The sequence below is a fragment of the Meles meles genome, chromosome 6, assembly GCF_922984935.1.
Source record: "Meles meles chromosome 6, mMelMel3.1 paternal haplotype, whole genome shotgun sequence".
NCBI lineage: Eukaryota > Metazoa > Chordata > Mammalia > Carnivora > Mustelidae > Meles > Meles meles.
The window spans coordinates 76,536,179-76,563,421 of NC_060071.1; the positions used below are offsets into that span (position 1 = coordinate 76,536,179).

Genomic DNA, 27,243 nt, shown 5'->3' on the forward strand with positions numbered 1-27,243 from the left:
AACCCCATTGTCTGCCATCCTAGAAAAGTCTCCCCACTAGTGATTGGTTTAATGTTGCATCCAGTATATTTCCAGTGTGAAGTGTTGTCTCTGGTGGATTGCAGCAAGTGTTCATTGGTATCATTTGGCTGCACTAGGCAACTGTCCTGGCTTTAATACATCTTGTTCTCATGGATCATCAAATCAATCACTCATAGTGATTCTTTATGAAATTTAGTGCCGAATTTTCTACAACCAAGATAGAATAAATTGAACTTTTCCTTGGTTTTGTTTTTCTGTTTTTAGAGAAATGCTTACATAAGGACCATCTTGGAATTCATATTTATGATGACCTGCTCAAGCATTTTTTCTTAGCTTCTACCAGTGTCTTTTTAAAACTGAGACTTTGTTTTGATGACAATTTTTTTAAAAAAATTTCATGAATACATGAAATAATTAATGTATTTGCTGTTCCTTTCTAGTAGAATGCAGGAGATACATGAAAGGGTTAAGAAAATTTAGAAACTTAAGGAACCTCATTGTCTTTATAGTTTTTGGAAGCAGTGACCTACCTTAAAAACATACTCACTGACATCAACCACATGATTTTTTTGTAAACTGACATATCCAAAAGATACTCATTAGTTCAGCTACTTGATTTAATGATGCTTCTCAAGGGACTAGATTTTGTAAAGAGGTCTAGAGTAGCAATTGCATGAATACTCTGGTCTGGTTTTTCAGTGTTTAAGGATTCTGGCCAATAAGCACCCATTTCAGCCCCTGTCCACCAGGGGGTGCAGCTTCCTACCACAATCACATTTCCTGTGTGAAATATGGGCTTCACTGATGATTTCTCTGTCATTCCAAACTTGCTTCATGGTAAGAATGAAGAACATTATTTAGGTGACACTCCAGAGATGAAGTGTTCTCCTGGCTTTGTGACTGTGGTACTCTTAATGCTTGGTAAGTAAAATCCTTCTTAAAATTTGGATTTTTTTTCTTTTGTATCAGTAAAAAGTTTAACTGTAATTTATCCAAGAGCTTCATGCCAAAGGTGACACAGGTCTCTTTTCTTTTTCCTCAGGACAAACCCGTGGAGACTCAGTGACTCAGACGGAAGGACAAGTGACCCTCTCGGAAAATGCTTTCCTGACTGTGAATTGTACTTATTCAGCATCAGGGTACCCTGTCCTTTTCTGGTATGTCCAGTATCCAGGAGAAGGTCTAGAGCTCCTCCTGAAAGCCTTGAAGGACAAGGAGAAAGGAAGCAACAAAGAATTTGAAGCCACCTATGACAGCAAATCCAAATCCTTCCACTTGGAGAAACGCTCAGTGCAAGCCTCAGATTCAGCTGTGTACTACTGTGCCCTGAGTGACACAGTGACGGGGACTGCATGGGGAGCTGAGCGCAAACTCTGAGCAGAACAGGGGTCTGGAAGCTGAGCGTCTCTGCCTGATCCATTCTGGTTCCAGCACAGTCTGTGGTTGTTTGTCCCTCAGTGTCTGGTTGATACAAAATCATACAAAGAACAAGAGCATAGGAACCAGAATAACATTCCCCAGTCCCAGGTATTCTTTAGTGACATTAAAAACAGTTTGATGCCAAGAGTTCCTCAGCCAGAGTGTAAGTAATTTCAAAGTAGAATCACATAACAATGAAGTGGTCTTGTGGTCATCCTGGCAGTGAACATCCAGCCCCACAAGTTGTTCATGGCATCCTGGTAGGTGTTTCTGTGTCTATGACACTTTTAGAGACACACGGTGTGCCTGAGAAGGTGGTGATGTCTAATGTCTTCCTGACAGATTATGGCAGGAGAGGTGATGGAGACCATCTGCCCAAACCAGGTTTTAGTAAAGAAAGAAAGGAAGGGAAGAAAGGAGCAGGAACACATGTACCTGACCGAGGAAAAGAGAGGTCAGGGACCTCTACCCTGCTTTTTTTTTTTTTTTTCTAGTAAATCAGGTGATAGACTCAGGATGATACATGAAGGCTTGGGGGCAGAAACAGAATGGAGGAAGTGGCTTATGTCCTGGCCAGTTAAATAGATCAGTTGGCTTTCTGACAGTAAGAACTCAAGGGAGATAGCTTTCAGGCCCAGGAAATATGGTGGGAAAAAATGCTCTGGCACTGAGGTTTCCTAATGATATAAATAGATAGGCGACGCTGGGAGGGAAATCCTATTGATTTCTCTAACTCCTGTTTTGCAACCTCTCAGAGAGAGCCACAAATCATGGGATTGGGAAAATGTATAGGAGTAAGTGAAGCTGTACAAAAAATAATAGAAAACTCAATGTCTATTTTACAGTGCATGATTTTGCCAGTATTATTTCAATCTTCTTTAATTACTATCTCCTTATGTGCAGAGTTTATGATGAGCTATGATCAGAATATTAATATATTCCCTTACATATTTGTTAAATTTTCTTGGTTAGTTAATTTTTATTTCATTGGTTTAAAATGAAAATTTTATTTTCAAACCTGTGTAAATATAAATACATGTGAATAGGTACTTTAAAGTATTCAAAGGATATATAAAAAGAGTTTTCTTAGACTTCTGAGAAACACAGTAGACTAGGGGTGCCTGGCTGACTCTGGTTTGAGCTGGAATTCTGGTTCTCCAGGTTGTAAGTTTGAGCCCATTTTGGGTAGAGATTACTTAAAATTGAAATCTCTAAAAAAAAAAAACCCATGGTAGATTAATAATACATGTTTACCCCTTGATTTCTCTAACAGTCTTTTTTTGAAATAAATTATTTCTTTATTTGAGGGAGAGAGTGCATGAGCACAAGCAAAGGGAGAAGAAGGGGGAGGGAGAAGTACACTTCCCACTGAGCAGTGAGCCCAACAGGGGGCTGGATCCTAGGACACTGAGATCATGATCTGAACTGAACTTAGAAGCTTAACTGAATGAGCCACCCAAGGGTCTCTAATATGCTTTTAGAACTTTAGCAAAGGTATCCTAAAGGGCAGAAAGCTGAAAACAGAAAGAGAAACAGGAAAGAACCTATCAGCAGACAGTGCCATCATAATTTTAGAAAATGAGCTGTATATGGACAGAGGGGAACATGCATGACAGACTAAATAAGAAGGAACACAGACCTGGTGTAGAAGCACCTCAGTGTGTGCTGTGCCCTCCAGAAACGGTTGGGGAAAAGAGGCACCACATATTTTTAGAAAATGGAGGAAGATGGCTTTGCCCATGTTGGCACACGCATGTGTGTGCACACGTGTGTGTTGAGGGTATTGGGGCAGAAGGAAGAATACAAGTAGATGGAGTGGTCACCTTGGGTCTCAGAACTGAGCATATGACGCTTGGAAGCTTACTGTGGTTCAGTTGAGGTAAGGGAAACACATAATTTCAAAGGACTGATAACTTATGACCAAAACTTGGTGTCCATTGTGGCCTTTCTGAACAGAGCTGAGCTGAGCTGTGGAGACAAAACAATGAGAAGGAGACCTTGGTGAGTGGATCTGTCGTCTGAGGGCTACAGCCTGAAAACTTCAGCAGAGAATGATCACATATTTCTGCTTTTGGCTCCAAAATAGGCATCTGAACAGACATAGGTAGTGAGGGGGAACACTGGCATAACAATAGGTACATTGAAAGAGCTACAGTGATTCGTCTAAACGCTTTGCCTTCTTATCATAGTGTGATTTATTCCGACCTTAAATAAATCACACAGTGTGAACATACATGACTCTTACACACTTTTTTCATAATTCTTACATTTTATGTTGTTTACATAATTACAAGCAGTTTTTAAAAATTTTGGAATGCTTCTGGAATTTGCATGTCATTCTTGCACAAGGGTAATGCTGATTTTTCTCTGTATCATTCTAATTTTAGGATATGGGCTGCCAAAGTGAGTCCTACCTATAAAATTTTCAGTAAGTGCCATCCACCCACTTTTATCACAGATGCAATGAATAAACATATTACAGTTCGCTAAACCATTGATCCACAATACTCATTTCAATATAAATTTTACTCATGTTTATTTTCCATTGCAATGTTTTTAGTTAAAGTTACTTAATGCCCACTGGGTGCTGTATGCAACTGATGAATTATTGACCTCTATATCTGAAACTAGTGATGTACTATGTGTTCGCTAACTTAATTTAAATAAGAAAAAGTTGCCTAATGCAAAAGGATGTGGGGTAGTGAGACTCTCAGCTAAAACACAGAGAATTATGACAGGACCCACACAACTTGCTATACCAGGAAACCCCTGTTTCCCCTTCTGGGGCCACAGCAGCACAAAACCATCAATCCTTCCCTCACCCTGTCAGGTTCTTCTCACAGTGCTGAGCCCTGAAGTTGAAGAGGAAGAAGACATTTTCCTTCTAGTGGGAGAAGTGGGAGAACTCAAACATGTTGCTCTCCAACCTTCTCAAGGTGGTCATGGCTTCCATGTGGCTAGGTAAGGATGGTCCCTGTGCGAATGTGTCTCCTCTATGACTTAAAATCAAGAGAGATAGGCAGGATCTTATAGGTACCTTGGGAAGGAGGGATGACAGTGTGTAAAACAGAAGTTCTTTGTGCCACATCACGTATTCCAGAAGTCTCTGATTCTGTGTGTTTTTTTCCCCTCAGGATCCAGTATTGCCCAGAAGGTAACTCAAGCCCAACCAGCAATGTTAGTGCAGGAGAAGGGGACTGTCACTCTGGGATGCACATATAACACCAATGAACAAAGTTATAGTCTCTTGTGGTACAAGCAGCCCAACAGTGGGGCAATGATTCTCCTTATTCGTCAGGATTCTTATAACCAGCAAAATGCCACCGAAGGTCGCTACTCCGTGAATTTTCAGAAGGCAAGAAATTTCATCCACCTTGTCATCCCAGCTTCACAGCTGGAGGACTCTGCAGTGTATTTCTGTGCACTGAGGGAGCCCACAGTGAGGGGAGTGATGGAGGGAGGTATACCCAAATCTCAGGGCTCTTGTTGATGCATCTCCCTGCAGTGGGGCCTAAGGGGGCAATTGCCATCCCAGACAGGAAGTGGCACAGGTGCAGGCTTAGAGGGAGAAACTCACTCGAAGAAAATACCACTCTGGATAAGAGTTATCCTTCATCAAACACTTCCTAATCCCTGAACATTTGTGCTGAAATTATTTATTGAATTCTAGAGTGACCACATAAGTAATTTGCCATTTTGCAGTTAGATTCAGCAAAAGAATTGGCTAAGGAAGTTTAGAAACATTTGGCTCAAAGTCAGCAATAATGTGTGTTAGTTGTTGGAGTTTTCAAATCAGTTTAGTAAATATTTATTGAGCTTATATTGTTGCTCAAAATATTATTGAACATATATTATATTATATTATTATTGAATAAATTATTGAATAAATATATTGAATATATTATTATTGAATAAAATATTATTGAACATATATATATTATATTACAGACATAACTCACACATTGTCTGCAAAAAAGATCACTGGAATTGGAAGACTTTTGCAGCTGGCAGTCCAAGAAGATGGTAGATGAAGGTTTTTCTAGGCCAACACTAGGATCATACTAAAACAATAGTCTATGAAATAATCAAGGAGTTGCAAATTTTGCATAAGGGATCGCCTTATCTGTGCAATAGTTGATAAGTGGAAAAGTGTTATTACAAAGAAGGATCATATTCACACCAATACATTCAGTTCTAATAGTCACACCTAAAAAGTGCAAATATTGACCTAAATAATCTATGTTGGAGAAGAGGGAAATTTACCCAGGGAAGTGTGGAATTACTTTATGGAATTACTTTATGGAGAATGTGTGAAAGAATGGAAGATTCTCAAAACCAAGAAGTTCTCCATACATAAAAGCACGTTTCATATATACACATATATTAATATAATGAGTTGATGTTCTGATAGCTGTCTTTAAATCTTTCAGGGTAGAATAAGTAGAAGGAGATGAGTTGTATTCTTTGTCATTTCAGAGGCTCCGTGAGTAGGAATCACAGGAAAGGGGCTTCCATTTTGGGAAATGAGGTAGTCTTAGTATCCCAGAAACCATTTCTCTTGATCAGTTCTTTAGGACCAGTTTTCTGTTGGTACATCCTCCAGCACACACAATACTTATGGATTCCTGGATTTTTTCTCACAGAGGTCATCAGAAAATTCCAAAAAATTCATATAAATGAGAAAGAGGTTTTGGAAGAGAAAGATAATTCTGGAAACTCACAGGATTAGAGAACTTTATTAATGAGTTCTGAGGCAAGAACACTGTAGTGGAGTTTAGGAGAAATATAATGGAGTATGGAATGTGGGTAGTGTTGACCAGGAAATGGGAAGCATGACAGGATGGATGGATAATACTTTAGAGAAAATTCTCCTTAGGTTGTGAGTCAGTAATTGCATTGGATGACATGCTGTGTATTTTGATTTGAGAAAAAGAAATCACCTCAAGAATAAACTTACATGTGGTCACATTTTCTGAGTTTGCAGCTTGATGTTTTCTCAGGATTTCTACTGATATTCTACTAAATCTACTGTCAGATTTCTCTATATAAATATTAGCACAACATTAGGTCAAAAAGTTTCCTACAGTTGAAATAGGAATAACAGTTGGAAGTTATCCCTGCTCCCTTATCATTTAGATTTGGTCCTTTACTTTTTGTCATAGTCATCTTAACTGAAGGGATAGTCCCCATTTTGACTGTTGGTACTGTCAACCCTTTTGAAAAAACAAGGTCAGGCAACATCATCCAGGAGGAGCTGAGCTGAGATTAGAGGTATTTGAAATATCAATTGATCTTCTCTCTCCTACTGTAATCTTTGGTTACATTTTCCTTTTACAGAAGGGTTTTCTCTGTAATAGACAATTGAGGACAGTGGATTTGTTAGAACAGAAAGGAAGTAAATCATAATTCCTTCCTGATTTCACACATATACACCAGGACCATCACTGAATAAATAGCAATAGCATCTACCTCTTTCCAACTTACTAATAGTGACTCAGTACTGTGCAGGTGGGTAAACCTTGATTTCCACATTCTTACTGAGCCCTTCTTCTCTGATCTAAGATATAATTTGCTTGACAGATAGCTGCCTTGATGCATGTGAGTCCCTCAGAGACACAGGCTAAGAGAAGAGCATTTCCCCAGCGAGTTCACAGAGATGTGACCACAAGGCGGTAGTGCACCTGTGCTGATGCAGAACACGTGGAGGGTTCATCTTAGTGCATCTGATGGGCTAGACTATGGTAGCAGCAGAGTCTTTTCTTATTGGAAGGTAGACAATGTGGGAAGTTACTCTGTTAGAGGAAAGAAGGGACAGCCTGATAAGAAAAGGAGATGAGGTGGCTGGAGGCTGCAATTCTGAACTTGAGCTTAACTGGGAGGAACCATGAAGACATCAATGGGAGCTTAATCATGTTCTTGTGGTTGCAGCTGAACTGAGTTGAGTGTTTATGGCAACAGAGTATATTAGGGGATATTCTTCAGAAGTCAAGCCTGGCTTTACTCAGGTTTCCTCCACTTAGTGTAGAAAAAGAGCATTCTGAAGCACAATAACCTGGAATCTTTTCTCCTTTCTCTGACCTTTTCTTTCTGCACAGGGTTCAGCCAGGGAGAGAATGTGGAGCAACATCCTTCTACCCTGAGTGTCCAGGAGGGAAGCAGCTCTGTTACCAACTGCAGTTATTCAGGCAGTAACTCAGACCTACTTCCCCTGGTATAAGCAAGAACTTGGAAAAGGTCCCCACCTCCTTATAGACAGTCGTTCAAGCATGGCCACAAAAGAAGACCAAAGACTCACTGTTTCTTGAATAGGACAGCCAAACATCTCTCCCTGCACATCAGAGACACCCAGCCTGAAGACTCAGCTGTGTACTTCTGCGCAGCAAGCACGTATTGCTTCCCAGGCACCTGCTGCTTCCACTCAAACCGGAGAGTGGGGCAGCCCCTTGTCCTTTTACACAGACCTTCAAGAATAGGCTTTGTCCTATTGTTTGTCTGTACATGGAATCTAATATTTTATTATTTTCTAAAATTTAAATTCAGTTAGCTATCGCATAGGACGTTACTTGTTTCAAATGTAGTGTTCAGTGATTCATCCGTTGCATGTAACACCCAGTTCCCATCACATCACATGCCCACCTAATGCCATCTTCCAGTTACCCCAAAGCTAATATTTTAGACATTAAAAACAAATTATATAACTATTATGATGGCAATAACTCAAAAAGGGTTAGAACACTTTGTTGGATGACTAGTGCTTAATGGATTCTTGAATGGAGTTAGTAATGTTTTATTTTGAAATTCAGGCATTGAGGAACTCTACATTTGCTATTCAGACCCCTGCCCTATAAGTAACTCTTTATTTATTTTTTTTAAAGATTTTATTTATTTGGCAGAGAGAGAGAGATCACAAATAGGCAGAGAGACAGGCAGAAAGAGGGGGAAGCAGGCTCCCTGCTAAGCAGAGAGCCCGATGCGGGGCTCAATCCCAGGACCCTGGGATCATGACCTGAGCTGAAGGCAGAGGCTTTAACCCACTGAGCCACCCAGGCGCCCTAAGTAGCTCTTTAGTACCAGTTTCACAGTTCTTATTATTGATGGTCACTTAAATATTGTTTTTCAAATGTAGCGATTATGATTTTTCTAATTCTAAGACATTACATGCTAAATATAGAAGGATTTAAGATGCAAATATAAATGTCATATTCTGTAATCATATAATATTGCTAATATTGCTTTTAGTCTCAAAAATAATCAGAATCATGATTTTTTCACCTCATGTGTTTTGATTTGAGTATTCCCCACTTCCTCAAGTCATTACCTCAATCATCTCCTTTGTTTTAATTTTTTTTTTTCATTTAATCTGTGTTTTACAGTAGCTCTGTGAGATATTTTAATTATTTACAGTTGCATTTTCACTTTGTTCCCCTTTATTTGGGGCAAAATATCACAGCCATTTCATGTGTCTTCATCACTTTCTTGTTCAGAAATTGTATTATGAGATTTCCATTAGAGTTCATGGGTGGCGTGTATTATTTGTGTGTTTGAGGGAAATTAAGAAAATTTGACAAAGTGAGCTTCAGATCAATCTCAGAAAAATATTCTCGTTTACAAATTCTGTCCATATTGGTCACAATAATTCTCTAAGAGGATTTAGAAGACAGAATTTTATATTCATTCAGTGCTATATTTGCAGTGCCTAGCACAATCTTTTCTACATGATTGATTATCAGTAGATGCTAGAGAAAAAAGAAGGGTTAATTCTGTTACTGACTCATGATTTTAATTTAAGGTTTCTGTTTGAATTATATTTATAAATTGATTTGTGAAAAATAAAAGTCCTTAAAGTATATATGTGGTTATTTGATTGTTTGAGAACATACTGTTCCATTCCATTTTTATGTCTCTCTTTCTTAATTAAGCTCTGCTGTTAGATTATTCAATTTATTCTTGAAGTTCTAATTTTTTTGTTATCATAATGAAAACCTTTCTTTCTGAGGTATATGGGAAAACTTTTGTGTGCATGTGTCAGCTACCTTACTATTATTAGTAGATTGCACAAAGGTATTTGGACTAATGGCTAATGTAGAGATGACGTGCTACCAACCTCCCTCCACATTCATGTTTGACTGATATAACATTATGAACCACGACGTTTATTTAAAAAAAAATTCTCTAGTGCAGAGAAATCAATGGAAAGAAACAAATAGAGTAAATATTTAATTCCCTCATTCTCCCACCCCTGCTCAGGTCCCTCCAAGTCTTCCTAAAGAATGATGGATATAATTGTTAGGGTGGATGTTATAATTGTTAGGATGGATATAATAGAGTGACAGTGGTTCCTCGTAGCTGAGTTATGGTTGCTAGGTATTTCATTACTGGCTTTCTCTTCCTGGGGAAGTCCCCAGATTAAATTCAGTTTATGACATTTGACCAAAGAAGGATAACACTGTAGCCCAACACATCGATGGGCTTGATTCTTCCCCTCCTTATACCCCCAGCTCCTGTGCAGTAGAAGGAAGACGACTCCTGATCGGTGACTTTCCTCCAAACCTGATAATGGAATCAGAAGGAAGCATGCTTCTATATTATTCATGTTTCCTCTAAAATCAATTAGAAGCAAGAGAGAGGGTGCAGTTCCTATAGGTTTGAATGCTTGATCATACTGAGGTGAGAATTGATGCAGTGGAAGAAAACAAGTATTAAAATACTCAGTGTGCACCGAGTCTCAGATCCAGAAACATTCAGGTTTAAACCTTCATCATGTTTGGTATATTTGTTTCCTACATCCTGGGACAAGGTAGTACAAGGTTTTAGGCCTTCCCTTGATCCTGTGAAGCCAGACTGGGTGCTGAGAGTCTCCCTTTTGTTTCCTTTCTCTAGGATGTTGCTGACTGAATTTTTGCGATTTCTCCCAATCCGGGAGAGTGGGGCTGCTCTCTGCGCATGCTCACTAGCCGCTTAAAAAGCTCACTGCAGTTGCCATCCTGTGGGCACTGGTGGGAGGCCACAGGGTGAGATGATGTGTGGGTGAGGGACTGAGTATTGTGTGTGCTCATGGACCATTTGTGAGGGTCTGCAGGCAGACCATCTCTAGTGGGTCACGGCCAGATTACCAATGGAGGCCGTGCCATGGTGTGTAGGGTCCATGTCCTCCAAGAGCCCTGGGTGCTGTTCTGCTAGGAGGACCCCACTCCCCAGTGAACAGTACAGCTCAAGTATTCTGGATGGGGCTAGAAAGAGGTTCCTCTTTAGGAGCATCCTCCAGACCTGGAGGGGCATGTGTTCACTCACATATTCTCACGTCCCTCTGTGGGGAAATGCAGGCTGGAAAGTTCCTCTTGGTTGGAAGCTGTGCCATGCGCAGGGGTGAGGAAGAATAGTGAAATTGTTCTTCGTGCCATCCTTAATCTGTCAAAATCATATTTTTTGTTGTTGTTGTTCTACAGTGTGCTATGTGTTCTCTGCTGGACTTTTTCATTGGTACTCTTTTTAGTTTAATGTATGACATTGAAAATCAGTAGTTTGGGGGAGGGGTGGAGATGGTAGAAAATTTCTATTTTGCCATTTTGATCTCAGTGTTTGAATTTTTTATTTTAAAATAATTATTAGGAAAAATTGACTATTTTTGATGTGCAGTTCTATGAATTTTGAATTTTAGTACATTGTATAGATCATGTAATGATATAAGATCATGACACAGATACAAGATCATGACACCCAAAACTCCCTTGAGCTAGTCTAACACCATCTCACACTTCCATATTCCCCACTCCTTGCAAACATTGGTCTATTCTTATTTTGTGTTTTTAAAAATGGCAGAATGATGGGAGCATACAACCCATAATCTTTTGAGTACTGTGTGTCTTGGTGGGAGGAAGCACATGCCACAGGGCCAGGTATGACCTCATCCCTGTCACCTGTCTCAGTGCTTCTACCCCTGAGGTTTTGAACTTTGAAGTTATTTTCATAGGAATAGTTCATCATTTCAAGTGTTTGAATTCCTTTAGACAGTTGATTTATAGTTCTACAGAATATCTTTGGCAATTGATAATGCAGAATTTGTGTTGAAGTTTGGATCATCTCATATAGTCAAGTGGAGTCATGTTCTGTATACAAGTTCTGTATACAAACTCCATTCTAAATTTTTATCAATAGATACTTTCTCACATTTTGAGAGTAATTTCATTAGTGAAGGTTCATTCTAGCCATACCAATTAGAGTATGATTATTATTTGGCTTTTCCAGGAGTTGATATGAAATAACATATCCAAAAATTCTTACACTTGTAGCATTCGCAATGTCTGTGCAGAGCTGAGCTAAGCAATAGGGTGGGTATTATGTCAAATAAAGTCCATACCCATTCAAGTTGTTTTATTAGTAAGAGAACAAAATCAGAATAATCAGAAACACATAATATTTTACCATTAAAGTGGTAATGTACCTCTAAAGGGATAAAAACCTGAAAAGTTCCATCCACCTCATCACAAATGCAAGATTTGATTTTTGATGGCTGCATAGTATTCCATTGCACATATGCACCACCGCTTCATTATCCATTCATCTGTTGATGGACATCTATACTCTTTCTATAGTTTGCCTATTGTGGACATTGCTGCTATAAACATTCGGGTGCAGGTGCCCTTTTGGATCACTACATTTGTATCTTTGGGTTAAATACCTACTGGTGCAATTTCTAGGTCATAGGGTAGCTCTATTTTCAACTATTTGAGGAACCTCTGTTTTCCAGAGTGGCAGCACCAGCTTGCATTCCTACCAGCAGTGTAGGAGGGTTCCCTTTTCTGCGCATCTTTGCCAACATCTGTCATTTCCTGACTTGTTAATTTTAGCCATTCTGTCTGGTGTGAGATGCTATCTCATTGTGGTTTTGATTTGTATTTCCCTGATGCTGAGTGATGGTGAGCATTGTTTTCAGTGTCTGTTGGCCATTTGTATCTCTTCTTTGGAGAAATTTCTGTTCATGTCTTCTGTCCATTTCTTGACTGGATTATATGTTTTTGGGTGTTGTGTTCCATAATTTATTTATAGATTTTGAATACTAACCCTTTAGTTGATATGTCATTTGCAAAGATCTACCCCCATTCTGTAGGTTGCCTTTTGGTTTTGTTGACCATTTCCTTCACTGTGCAAAAGCTTTTCATCTTGATGAAGTCCCAATAGTTCATTTTTGCCCTTGCTTCCCTTGCCTTTAGAGACTTGTCTAGTCAGAATTTTCTGGGCCGAGGTCAAAGAGATTGCTGCCTGTGTTCTCCTCAAGGATTTTGATGGATTCCTGACTCACATTTAGGTTTTTCATTCATGTCGTGTCTATTTTTGTGTGTCATGTAAGGAAATTGTCCAGTCTCATTCTTCTGTGTGTGGCTGTCCAATTTTCCCAACACTATTTGTTGAAAGACTCTCTTTTTTCCATTGGATGTTCTTTCCTGCTTTGTCAAAGATTAGTTGACCATCGAGTTGAGGGTCCATTTCTGGGTCTGTATTCTGTTCCATTGATCTATGTGTCTGTTTTTGTGCCAGTATCATACTGTCTTGATGATAACAACTTTGTAATAGAGCTTGAGGTCATGAATTTTGATTCCCCCAGTTTTGGTTTTCTTGTTCAACTTTTCTTTGGCTATTACAGGTCTTTCCTGGTGCCATACAAATTTTAGGATTGTTTATTCCAGCTCTATGAAAATGTTGATGCTATTTTGTTAGGGATTGCATTGAATGTATAGCTTGCTCTGGGAAGTGTAGATGTTTTCACAATATTTGTTCTTCCAATCTATGAGCATGGAACCTTTTCCCATTTCTTTGTAAACAGTTGCCTTCCTATCATAACATGATTTATTTTTACCTTAGGTGAGAGAACAGCATATAGAGGGTGAGAATACATGATTCTCAACCTTACATTGTTTTCATCATCCATTATGTACAGAATTGTTATGTAAGTGCCACCTACCCACTCCTGTCACAGATCCAATGAACGAAAAATTTCTCTGAAAATTAATGGTGGCAAAAGCTGAGAACAGGCTTTTGATATCATCCTGCTCCGTGTTCTAAACTATTAGCTCTGCCACAAATTTCTTGATACTTTGGAGCTATGTTTCATTATTTGCAAAATGGGAAAATTACATTTTCTTTATATTTTGTTGTGACAATTTATCACTAATATTAAAGCGATTGACAAGAAGCTGATAAGCAATTTGGGATGGTATCTCAATAGGTACTGAAAAGACATTTGACAAATCCAGATCCATTCCTGATTAAAATTTGATGAATTTGCTTTACTGATTGCTGCCTTGATGCTTGTGAGTCCCTCAGAGAGGCCCAGGCTAAGAGAAGAGCATTTCCCCAGTGAGTTCCGTAGAGATGTGACCACAAGATGGCAGTGCACCTGTGCTGATGCAGAACTCCTGGAGGGTTCATCTTAGTGCATCTGATGGACTAGACCAGGGCAGCAGCAGAGGCTTTTTCTTATTGGCTGGTAGACAATGTGGGAAGTTACTCTGTTAGAGGAAAGAAGGCATAGCCTGATAAGAAAAGGAGCTGAGCTAGCTGGAGGTTGCAATTCTGAACCTGAGCTTAACTGGGAGGAACCATGAAGACATCCATGGGAGCTTTAATCACGTTCTCATGGCTGCAGCTGAACTGTGAGTTCAGATTATATTAGTGGATATTTTTTAGAAGTCAAGACTGGCTTTACTCAGGTTTCGTCCACTTAGTGTAGAAAAAGAGCATTCTGAAGCACAATAACCTGGAATCTTTTCTCCTTTCTCTGACCTTTTCTTTCTGCACAGGGTTCAGCCAAGGAGAGAATGTGGAGCAGCATCCTTCTACCCTGAGTGTCCAGGAGGGAAGCACCTCTGTTATCAACTGCAGTTATTCAGACAGTGCCTCAAGTTACTTCCCCTGGTATAAGCAAGAACTTGGAAAAGGTCCCCAGCTCCTTACATACATTCGTTCAACCATGGCCACAAAAGAAGACCAAAGACTCACTGTTTTATTGAATAGGACTGCCAAATGTTTCTCCCTGCACATCAGAGACACCCAACCTGAAGACTCAGCTGTGTACTTCTGCGCAGTAAGCACACATTGCTTCCCAGGCACCTGCTGCCTGCACTGAAACCTGGAACTGGGACAGTCCCCTGTCTTTTGACATAGACCTTCAAGGATAGCTTTTGTGCTGCTGTTTATCCACAAGTGGAAGCTAACGTATTAGACATTAAAAGCATATAAGAGGAAAAGTAAGATAATGATGACCTGGACAGAGTTAGAATATTTTGTTAGATGACTGATGTTTAATGGATTCTTGAAGTCAGTTAATAATGTTTTATTGTGAAATCTGGGTTTTAAAGATGACTTTACATTTGCTATTCAGAACCCTGTCATACAAATAATTTTTAATACATTAGCACATCCTATTATGGATAAAGTTTTATTTCTTGTCTTTCAGCTGTTACAAATGTTACTTTTTCCTTGTTATAAAACATTACATGGTAAATACAGAAAATATGTAAAATATAAATAGTGAAATTGATAATTCTGTACCCAGATAATTTATTACTTATGTTTGCTTGCTGTCTTTTAAAATCTAATGTAAGTAGGATCTGATTTTTTTCACTTAATGTTATATCATGAATTGAGTATTCTCCATTTTGAGTCTCCTCCTCCAACACCTGCTTTTTAAAAGCTCTGTGAGAGATTTTCAGAATTCACAATTCTATTTTAAATTTTCTTCTTCTTCTATATTTCTGGTAAAATTTGACAGCCCTTTCTATGCATTCTGATTATTTTCTTATTGAGAAAATGTGAGTTGGAATTTTCTTTAGAGCCCATCAATGGTACATATTGTTTGTATTTTTGAAGGAAATTAAAAGAAGTGATTTCTTCAAGAATATGAGTTGAGGATTAGACTCCTTTTAAATTTTGTTAGTATGTGTTCACATTTACACTCATAATTTAGAAGTAAAAGTTGTATCTTATATAGCATGAACTTTTTTTTTTTTTATTACCATGTAATGTATTATTATCCCCAGGGGTACGGTCTGTGAGTTGCCAGGTTTACACACTTCACAGCACTCACCATAGCATATACCTTCCCCAATGTCCGTAACCCTACCACCCTCTCCCTACTCCCCTTCCCCCAGCAACCCTCAGTTTGTTTTGTGAGATTAAGAGTCTCTTATGGTTTGTCTCCCTCCCGATCCCATCTTGTTTCATTTATTCCTTTCCTATTCCCTAAACCCCCCACATTGCTTCTCAACTTCCTTATATCAGGGAGATCATATGATAATTGCCTTTCTCTGATTGACTTATTTTGCTCAGTGTAATACCCTCTAGTTCCATTCATGTGGTTGCAAATGGCAAGACTTCATTTCTTTTGATGGCTGCATAGTATTCCATTGTGTGTGTGTGTGTGTGTGTGTGTGTGTGTGTGTGTGTGTGTGTATCCCACCTCTTCTTTATCCATTCATCTGTTGGTGGACATCTAGGTTCTTTCCATAGTTTGCCTATTGTGGACATTGCTACTATAAAATTTGGGTGCACATGCCCCTTGGATCACTACATTTATATCTTTAGGCTAAATACCCAGTAGTGCAATTTCTGGGTTGTAAGGTACCTCTATTTTCAACTTTTTGAGGAACCTCCATGCTGTTTTCCAGAGTGGTTGCACCAGCATCCATTCCCACCAACAGTGTAGGAGGGTTCCCCTTTCTCTGTATCCTTGCCAGCACCTGCCATTTCCTGACTTGTTAATTTTAGCCATTCTGACTGGTGTGAGGTGGTATCTAATTGTGCTTTTGATTTGTATTTCCCTGATGCTGAGTGATGTGGAGCACTTTTTCATGTGTCTGTTAGCCATCTGGATGTCTTCTTTGCAGAAATGTCTGTTCACATCTTCTGCCCATTTCTTGATTGGATTATTTGTTCTTTGGGTGTTGAGTTTGATAAGTTCTTTATAGATTTTGGATACCAGCCCTTTATCTGATATGTCGTTTGCAAATATCTTCTCCCATTCTGCAGGTTGTCTTTTGGTTTTGTTAACTGTTTCCTTTGTTGTGCAAAAGCTTTTGATCTTCTGATGAAGTCTCAATGTTCATTTTTGCCTTGCTTCCCTTGCCTTTGGGGATATTCCTATGAAGAAGTTGCTGTGGCTGAGGTCGAAGAGGTCACTGCCTGTGTTCTTCTCAAGGATTTTGGTGGATTCCTTTCTCACATTGAGGTCCTTCATCCATTTTGAGCCTTTTTTTGTGTGTGGTGTAAGGAAATGCTCCAGTTTCATTTTTCTGCATGTGGCTGTCCAATTTTCCCAACATCATTTGTTGAAGTGACTGTCTTTTTTCCATTGGATATGCTTTCATGCTTTGTCAAAGATTAGTTGACCATAGAGTTGAGGGTCTATTTCTGGGCTTTCTATTCTGTTCCATTGATCTATGTGTCTGTTTTTGTGCCAGTACCATACTGTCTTGATGATGACAGCTTTGTAATAGTGTTGACATCTGGAATTGTGATGCCACCAACTTTGGTTTTCTTTTTCAATATACCTCTGGCTATTTGGTCTTTTCTGGTTCCATATAAATTTTAGGATTATTTGTTCCATTCCTTTGAAAAAAATGGATGGTATTTTGATAGGGATTGCATTAAATGTGTAGATTGCTTTAGGTAGCATAGACATTTTAACAATAATTGTTCTTCAAATCTATGAGCATGGAACGTTTTTCCATTTCTTTGTGTCTTCCCTAATTTCTCTCATGAGTAATTTATACTTTTCTTAGTGCATATTCTTTGCATCTTTGGTTAGGTTTTTTCCCTAGGTATCTTATGGTTTTGGGTGCTATTGTTAATTGACTCCTTAATCTCTCTATCTTCTGTCTTGTTATTGGTGTATAGAAATGTAACAATTTCTGTGCATTGATTTTATATCTTGACACTTTATTGAATTCCTGTACAAGTTCTAGCAGTTTTGGAGTAAAATCTTTTGGGTTTTCCGCATAAAATATCATATCATCTGCAAAGAGTGCTAGTTTGACTTCTTCTTTGCTTATTTGGATGCCTTTAATATCTTTTGGTTGTCTGATTGCTGAGGCTAAAACTTCTAGTACTGTGTTGAATAGCAGTGGTGATTAATGCAAACTTTTTTTACATAATCGATCATCAGTAGATATTTATTAAAGAAAGAAAGAAAAGTCGAATTCTGCTATATATTTAAATTTTTTGTTTAGTCTTTGAGATTAAATTAAATTTATATATTAAGTTTATGAATTTATAAGTTAACTTGTGATTAATAAAATCCTAAAAGTCTGTATTTGGTTATTAAAGTACATAGTATTTCCTTCTATTAATCTATGTCTTTCTCAATAAAGCTCAATTGTTTTAAGGTAAATAAGCTAAATTCTAGGCAATTCATTTTTATTGTTACTTATCATTAAAGTATTTCTTCCTGGTATATGTGGGAAAAATTTCATACACATTTATCATGCACGTTACTCACGTCTTGCTAGTGGACTGCAGAAGATATTGAGATTAATATTTATTGTAGATATAATTTGTTACAAATTTTCCTGTCTTATTTTCATGTTTTGACTGAATTAAATAGTACTTCTTCAGTTTTTAAAAAGTAATTTTTTAGTCCTGAAGATTAAATTAATGTAAGGAAAGAATTTGCATAAATAATTGATTCCCTAATTCTCCCACCCCTTCTCAGGGGTAGACTATTCTCTAGATACCTCGTATTTTTCCTATAGATGGATTTAACTGGTGATTTGGTATGATGAGAGTGATCTCTCTTAGCTGAGTTATGGTTGACAGTTATGAGCTACCTGGTTTGTTCTTCTAGGGAAAGTCATTAGGTTTAACTGGGTTTAAACTATCTGAATAAGAAGGGAACCTATGTGGCTCAGTTGTTAAGCATCTGCCTTCACCTCAGGTCATGATCCCATGGTCCTGGGATCAAGTCAAGTATGGAACCCTCCCAACACACCCCCACAACCCCCCCATAACCCCTCCCAGCCCTGCATCAGGCTCCACGCTCAGCGGGATACCTGCTTCTGCCTCTCCTACTCCCCTGCTTGTATTCACTCTCTTGCTATCTTTCTTTCTCCGTCAAATATATAAATAAAATTTTTAAAATATCTGAATAAGAAAGGTCAGTACTGTAGCCCAACACCTCAACCAGCTTTGATTATTTGATAACACAACTAGCTCCTGTCTATTAGAAGCAAGGTGACTGTTGATAGGTCCATTTCCTCCAAGCCTGATAAAGGAGTCAGAGGGAAGCACGCCTTATATTCTACTGTTTTATTTCTTCTTAAACAAGTTGATTGAGAAAGTGGGTACAGTTATTGTTAGCTTAACTGCTTTATCATACTTAGGTGAGAATGTATTCAACAGAAGAAAAGAAAATGCTTAGTCAGAGTGTGCAGAGTCAATACATAGCTTAGATACAGACACATTCAGACTTTAAGATTTTATCATGGTTAGCGGATTTGTTTCCTACCATCTCTGGGCAATTTATCACAGACCTGTTGGCTTAAAGTGACAGAAATTCTTTCTACCATTGTTCTGAAGGCCAGAAGTTGAAATTATTTTCACAGGGCTGATATCATGATGTCAGCAGATCTGTACCCACTCCAGAAGCTCTGGGGAGAAACTGTTCATTGCCTCTTTGGCTCTTTTGGCTGCTGGGATTTTTTGGCTTGTGACCACACCACCCAATCTCTGCTTCCATGGTTTCACTGATTTCTCTTTTTTCCTGTCATCAAGCCTCCCTCAGCTTCTCTCTTAAAAGTGTACATGTGATTTAGTTTGGACCCATATTATCCAGGATTATCTACCCATCTGAGGATCCTTAACTTAATCATTTTTTAATCATTTTTGTTTTTTTTCCTCCATTTTTCACCTGATTTTTGTTGCTGTTGTTGTTACCATTTTGCTTATCACTGAGGCATGGTTGATGTTTTCTTTTCCAAAATGAGAAATAACATATATATATATATGTATATATATATATATTAGGCAGAGTTGAGTCATGAAAATAGAAACCACATTAGTTGTTTTATTTTCTCAGTGTTTGAAATGTTTGTTAAGGAAACTATATATAAAAATGGACTATTTTCATGTACAGTTATATCTGTGAATATTGAATTTTAATATCTAGTATAGATTCATATAACCATGATATAATCATGATAGAGAACAACTTCATTGCTCCACACAAATCCCTTGTTCTATAACTTTATAATCATACTCTCTCCCATCCATAACTTTTTATACATCTTGCTTGTTCTTTCATATTTTTCTCCTTTAAACATGTCCTATGAATGGAGCACAATACCTAATCACTCTGTGTCTTAAGGATAGGAAGCACATGCCTTGGGCAAAGATATGATCTTCACCCCTGGTGCCACTCTCAAGTGTTTCCTAGTCCTGATTTTTTGAAACTTTATGTTATTTTATAGAAATAAGTTATCATTTCAAGTGTTTGGGTGGCTTTAAAGATTTGATTTATAGTTCTAGAAAAGAAACACTGTAGCAATCAATAACAGAGTGGTTCAATGGAGTATTGACCAATGCTCCATATGAGATATCACATATTCAGATTGAGACATGTTTGTTGTATAAGTCTCATTATACCAACTCTATTCTAAATTTTTCTAACATTTTAAGACAAATTTTATTGATCAAAATTTCCTTTAGTCATTCTAATTGGGGTCTGATTATTATTTGGCTTTTCTAGGCTTTGGCACAAAATAACATGTCCGATAATGTTTTACTTTTGTGCACTACCAATGGCTTATTAAGATGAACTATAGCATTAGGATGGGTATTGTCTCGAAAAAGGCAATACTCAAGTTATTTTATTAGTAAAAGAACAAAATCAGGTAATTCAGAAATATGTAAGTATTATTAAAATGGGAATATATTCTTAAAAGGACAAAGAAACAAAACAATCTACAAAAGATTATGATTATCAGTGTTGCCAAATATCTGCTATCTCATTTAATGGCCTTGGATGGAGCTAACTGCTTTGTGCTGTAAATGTTTGTTTCACATTTCTTGGGTCAGCACTCAATTTCATGAACTGTCTGCTTCTGCTGATTCTCTTGAAACCTCAGTTTAAGATCTCTAACACGAGGGGCATCTTGGAAGTTGTCATTTAGGCCTGTGACTCTTGATCTCAGCTTAGGTCTTGATCTCAGGGTGGTGAGTTCAAACCTTGTGTTGGGTTCTACACTGGGCGTGAAGCCTACTAAAAAAAGAAAAAGAAAGAAAGAAAGAAAGAAAAAAGAAAAGAAGGAAGAAAGAAAGAAAGAAAAGAAAAGAAGGAAGAAAGAAAGAAAGAAAAAAAGAAAGAAAGAAAGAAGATTTCTCTAATATGAGCAACATTTCCCATTCCTGTCAATGAAGACTGCATGATGCCATACTAGTTGGTACATACGTAACCAAGGTTCCATTTCTGGTAGTTTATCTGCGGAACTGGTAATAAAAAGTGCCTAACAAGGTTATTTCACACGTCTCAATCTCAGTCTTTCTCTGAGATTTTGTTTAGAGCTGAATAAATGAAAGGCCAGGAGAGTAATCAGTGCCTGGGATGGAAGGAAAAGTGTCAAGAGTTTATTTATCTAGTCAGTTTGTGAAGGGTTGGGTTGGGACATTCTGAGTTATGTGGGCTACAGGGAATAATTTATGGTAAGACAGTGCAGGACTTCATGAAGAAAGGATGTGGCTAAAACTAACATGTACTAGGCCACAGTAGTCCAAGGGTATCTGCTGCAGTAACTCATTTCAGTTTTCATATTCTATTTTTTGTTTCCATAATAAGAGAGGATTGGGGATGAGGGTGATAGGAAAAGCAAAGTTTCTCTGTGAGGGCTAACCTTACCAGACTGTCCCAGAGAAATTTTTTCCATTACATAGAGATTAATTGAAATAGTACTGGTAGTAAACACAAAATTCAGTTGATTACTTTTTAAAAGATTTTATTTATTTATTTATTTATTTATTTATTTATTTATTTATTTGACAGAGAGGAGAGAGAGAGCAAGAAAGAGAGTGAGAGAGAGAGCACAAACAGGAGGAGCAGCAGAGGGAAAAGGAGAAGTAGCTTCCCCACTGAGGAGAGAGCCCAATGAAGGGCTCAATTCTAGGACACTGAGATCATGACCTAAGACAAATGTAGACACTTAAGTGACTGAGCAAGCCAAGTACCCCCAAATCCAGTTGATTTTTAACATTTGTGATTGGTGTTATTTTCTGATGGTAGAGGGCTTCAACCCATGCAGTAAATAAAATACTATTATTATTACATACACATAGATGATGAAGGGAATGAAATTGTGTAAGATCCTTTTAGAGATACTCAAATACTTCCTTGGGACAGATTTCCAGACCATATTCCACGTTTCCAATTTTATGGGATTTTATCAGCTTCAAGAGAGGAATGAAGAGCCCCATCATCTGCTTTCCTAGAAACGTTTCCCCACCAGTGTTCATTTAAAGTTGCATCCAGTGTGCCCCTACTGCAATGTGTTGTCTCTGGCAGATTTTAGTTAAGTGTTCGCTGGAGATCATTTGCCTCTACCAGGATGCTATCCTGACTTTGATATATCTTGTTCTCATGGATCAAACAAATAATTTATTTTTAGTGATTCTTTACAAAATTGGGGCCAAATTTTCTACATCTAAGATGCAATTGTTAAACTTTTCCATGGACTTGTCTTTATGTTCTATAAGAGGCTCTTGCATAAGAACCTTGATAAGAAAGGTACACTTGTACAATAACCTCCTCATGTTTTCCTGCTTTACAGGGTCCTTTGTATTGTGAGACTTTGTCTTTATGGCAAAGAATATTTTGAGTAGCATGAAGACATTAAAAAATTCATGTATTTTCTGTCCCTTTCTAATAGAATGCATGAGAGGGTTAGGGAAAGTTAAAACGTTAAGAAACTTCATTATCTTTATAGTATTTGGAAGCTGTGTCCTACATTGAAAACATATTGCCTAACACTGACTACATAATTTTTTTTTAATGGCATGCCTGAGAGATATCCACTAGTTCAGCTACTAGAATTAGCATTGCTTCTGCTAAGCGACTGGGTTTTATAAATCGGTCTAGAGTACTAATTTCATGACCAGGCTGATATTGTCTTCTTCAATGTTTAACATAAAATTATTTTTAAAAAATCTATTAATTCGGAATTTGATGTGGGATGTCCAAAATATCTGTCCAGCACATGAGCACTCCTTGAATGGCAGAAGCACAACCATGAGATTCTTTTCTTTGAGAAATATATTAAATTTGAATGATAGGAGGAGAAATTAATAATATTTCTCATTTACTCAGCTAGCTGGGCATTTTTAGATAGTTATAGTCTATCTCTTAGAGAGGAGGCCAATGTGTACGTTATGTGGTTCCATCGTGTTTCATGCAGACATATACAATGCAATTTCTGAAGATGGTTCAACCAATTTAGCTGAGGCTACAGTCATGTTGAGGCAAGGATGTTAAGCCTTGGCTATTCTATCAAGAGACAGACAATGATAGGCAATGGATCTTTGCTGTTTGCTATGATGTGGAGGAATATCATTAGGGCACAGCCTTACTTTTAACATACATCACAGGGAAAGTTCTATTACAATCAATTATTATATGATCAAAAGTTCTGTGGAAGTGTATAGGGTCACCTAGAGTATATTCCCTTTGGAACTGAAAATACAAACATGAAAGCTTATTGTGGTTCAGCTAAGGCAAGGGAAAAACACAAGTTCAAAGGCTTGATAACCTAATGACCAAACTCTGGTGTCTATTTTGGCCTTTCTGAACAGAGCTGAGCTGTGGAAACTGAACAGTAAGGAGAAGACCTTGGTGACAGGTCTATTGTCTGAGGGCTTCAACCTGAACTCTTCAGCAAAGAATGATTGGACTTTTCTACTTTTAGCCTCAACATAGACATCTGAACAGACATGAGTAGTGAGGAGGAACACTGGAATAACAATAGGTACCTTGAAAGAGCTACAGTGAATGTCTAAACACTTTGCCTTCTTATCACAATGTGATTCATTTCTACCTTGGGTGAAAGAGCAGCATATGTAATGTGAGGAAACATGATTCTCAGTCATATGTTGTTTTCATAATCCATTACATGGAGTATTTTTTAAAAGATTTTGTTTATTTATTTGACAGAGATCACAAGTAGGCAGAAGCAGGCAGATGGGTGGGAGGAAGGAGGCTCCTTGCTGAGAAGAGAGTCTGATGTGGGGCTCAATCCCAGGACCTGAGTTCAAGACCTGAGTTAAAGGCAGAGGCTTTAACCCACTGAGCCACCCAGGCACCCCACATGGAGTATTTTTAAGTAAGTGCCACCCACCCATATTCATCACAGATGCAATGATTGAACACAGCATAGTTAAACCATCAATCCTCATTTCAATATAAAATTTTACTCATTCATTTTCAGATATAATTGTTTCCAAGTTAAGGGTTGTTGAATGCAAAAGGATGTAGGGTAGTGGGACTCTCACTGGGACATGAAAATTATGACATGATCCACACACTTGCTACACCAGGAAACCCCTGTTTCCTATTCTGGTGCCACAACAGCACATACTCAGCAATTCTTCCCTCACCCTGTCAGTCTCCCCTCACAAAGCCGATCCCTTACAATGAAGAAGAAGAAGACATTTTCCATCTCCTGGTAGAACTCAAACATGTTGCTCTCCAGGCTTCTGAAGGTGGTCATGGCTTCCATGTGGCTAGGTGGGAAGAAGCCCTGTGGAAATGTGCCTCCTCTATGATCTAAAACAGAGGAGAGAGGCAGTTTTGTGGATATTGTGGGAAGGAGGCATGTTTTCACCTCCAGGAAACAGCCCAAGCTAAGCTTCCTCTACGTGTTTGGAGATAAATGTTATAGGGCTTTACCAAAGATGTATCCCTCCCCAAAACTTTATTCTGATAATCTTAGAAGTGTTTGCATTTTGTTTAGTTTTAAAAAATAAATGATCACAAAATGGTAGCTAAAGGAGCGCTTGTTTTTGTCTTTGGTGTATTGTAGAAAAAGACCAGTTTTTAAAAATTTGTTTAGTCACAGGGACATTTTCCCATGCAGACTCTAGACCTTCTTCCCCGATATCTGATGACCATCTTGGCTAGAGGGCAGTTGTCATAAATGAAATCTCACAAACCGGTGTGACACTGGCTATGACAAAACCATGGTGGAGAGTTTTTAAAAAGTTTAAAAACTTATAAACTTGTGGGTCTCAAACCTCCAAAATATGAGCCCTGGAGTTGGTGGTGGGATCATAATATGTGTCATTTTAAATCACTGGGACATTGGTTTTACTATCAGCTACTGTGTGAATATAAGCTGTGATGTCTTTAAAAATTTGAAAAGCTGGGAAGAAGGGAATCCTACATCATACTACAGGCATTTGATGCAAATCCACATCTTCAACGTTCCCTAACCTATGGAAGAAAATTATTTGATTAAAGTATGGCAACATAATGATACACACAACAGCAGTGAAAAGCATCCTCGAGGCTAGATATCCACTAAGTATATTAATACTTGTTGCTTAATTCACGTATACTAGTTATGTTATATTAGAATCATTGAAATGGTGGAATAAGGTATTCCTACCTTAATAATTTCTTTAGGGATTGGATAACTGTGATTATGGTTTTTTTCTGGCTAGGGTTAATATTTTTCACTTTTCAAATGATTTTGAAATGCAGGGATATTTGAATATTGCCAAGATAATGTGAGGTTTTTTCCTCCTAAAAATCTTGATTAAAAATATTGCATCCCTTACAATTGGTATGATTTAGGACTGAGGAAATATTGTATTCTAGTAATAGTGATTCCTCAATCAAAACCTGCTCATTCATTATTTTTGTTTAATTTAGCAAATATATAGTGAGCGTGTAATGAATGACAATCCTTGTTCCACATGTGGGGTGCAGGTCTGAAAAGTGAAGAATAATGACGTGACTTCTTATTACTTCCTTTGATTTCAAGTTAAATCCCTTTTATGACATTCTATTGGATTATTGGCTGGCTCTGAATGGATATATGAAAATATTTTTTAAAAAAATGTTCTAAATGCTCAAGAAAATGGGTGTCTTCTCAGCTACAGAAATTCCCTGGGGTGTGTGTTAAAGAACTTCCATATCAGGTAGGGTAATAAGAACAAAATAGACCTGAGAGGTCAGGATTGCTGTTGTTCAGACTTCCAAGAGCCACCTGAAGACTGACTGACATGTGCCTCATGAAGTCAGGAATGTAACAGATGGCTGACTTGGGGAGGATTCTGGCTAACATGCACACATTTCAGTCCCTGTCCACCAGGGGGTGCAGCTTCCTAACAGAATCACATTTCCTGAGTGAAATGTGGGCGTCCACTGATCATTTCTGTCACTCCAACCTTCTCCATGGTAAGAATGAAGAACATTATTTAGGTGACACTCCAAAGATGAACTGTTCTCCAGTCTTCGTGACCGTGGTACTCTTGATGCTTGGCAAGTAAAATGCCTCTTAAAATTTGGATTCTTTCTTCCATTGTGTCAGCAAAAGGTTTAACTGTAATTTCTCCAAAAGCTTTATACATAAGGTGACAGAGGTCTCTTTTATTTTCCCTCAGGACAAACCCATGGAGACTCAGTGACTCAGATGGAGAGCCAAGTGACCCTCTCAGAAGAGGCTTCCCTGACTATCAACTGTACTTTTACAACAACAACTTACCCCACTCTTTTCTGGTATGTCCAGTATCCAGGAGAAGGAATAGAGCTCCTCCTGAAAGCCTCGAGGGACAAGGAGAAGGGAAGCAACAAAGGATTTGAAGCCACCTACAACAGAGATTCCAAATCCTTCCACTTGGAGAAAGGTTCAGTGCAAGCATCGGATTCAGCTGTGTACTACTGTGCCCTGAGTGACACAGTGACAGGGACTGCAGGGGGAGCTGAGCACAAACTCTGAGCAGAACAGGGCCTGGATGCTGAACTTCTCTGCCTGATCCGCTCTGGTTCCAGCACAATCTGTTGTTTGTCCGTCAGTCTCTGGTTGATACAAAAATCATACAAATGACTAGAGCATAGGAACCACAAGTAACATTCCCCAATCCCAGCTGTTTCTTAGCAACACCGAGACCAGTTTCATGCCAAGATTTCCTCAGCCAGAGCATAAGTAATTTCAAGGTAAAATCACATAACAATGAAGTGGTCTCTTGCTCATCCTTGCAGTGAATGTCCAGCCCCACAAGTTGTTCATGGCACCCTGGTGGGTGTTGCTGTGTCTATGACACTTTTAGAGACACACAGTGTGCCTGAAAAGTGGCCTCTGCCCAGTGTCTTCCTGACAAAGTATGGCAGGAGAGGTGATGGGAGAGCTTCAGCTTCAAACCAGGTTTTAGCAGAGAAAGAAGGGAAGGGAAGAAAGGAGGAGAAACACACGTACCCGAGCAAGGAAAAGAGAGACCAGGAACCTCGGCCATCCTTTCTTTTCTAGTGAATAAGGTGGCAGGCTCGGGCTCATATTCAGCATGAAGGCTTGGGAGCAGAAACAGAAGGAAAGATATGGCTCATTTCCTGACCAGTTAAACAGATCAGTTGGCTTTCTGACAGTAAGAACTCAAGTGCAATTGTTCTCAGTGCCCGGAAAATATGGTGAGAGAAAATGCCCTTTCACTGATGTTTCCTAACAATATTGATAGTTAGGTGACATGGGGAGGGAAATCTTATTGATTTCTCTAACTCCTGTTTTGCAACCTCTCACAGAGGGCCACAAATCATGGGATTGGTAGAATGTACGG

At 38.4% G+C, this 27,243-nt stretch overlaps 1 non-coding gene and 3 gene segments (V, D, J or C); 3 read left to right on the forward strand and 1 right to left on the reverse strand.

Annotated features, from left to right (window-relative positions):
* Positions 1-860: 860 nt before the first annotated feature.
* Positions 861-1,398, forward strand: LOC123943603. The segment is given in 2 exon segments: positions 861-942; positions 1,064-1,398. Coding segments are annotated over 2 exon segments (381 nt in total).
* Positions 1,399-3,743: 2,345 nt separating this feature from the next.
* Positions 3,744-3,851, reverse strand: LOC123945343. Its single transcript, XR_006819185.1, has one exon. It is a non-coding gene; the product is annotated as a U6 spliceosomal RNA (small nuclear RNA).
* Positions 3,852-14,027: 10,176 nt separating this feature from the next.
* On the forward strand, positions 14,028-14,563 carry LOC123943604. The segment is given in 2 exon segments: positions 14,028-14,090; positions 14,238-14,563. Coding segments are annotated over 2 exon segments (378 nt in total).
* Positions 14,564-25,872: 11,309 nt separating this feature from the next.
* Positions 25,873-26,411, forward strand: LOC123943605. The segment is given in 2 exon segments: positions 25,873-25,954; positions 26,077-26,411. Coding segments are annotated over 2 exon segments (381 nt in total).
* Positions 26,412-27,243: the final 832 nt, after the last annotated feature.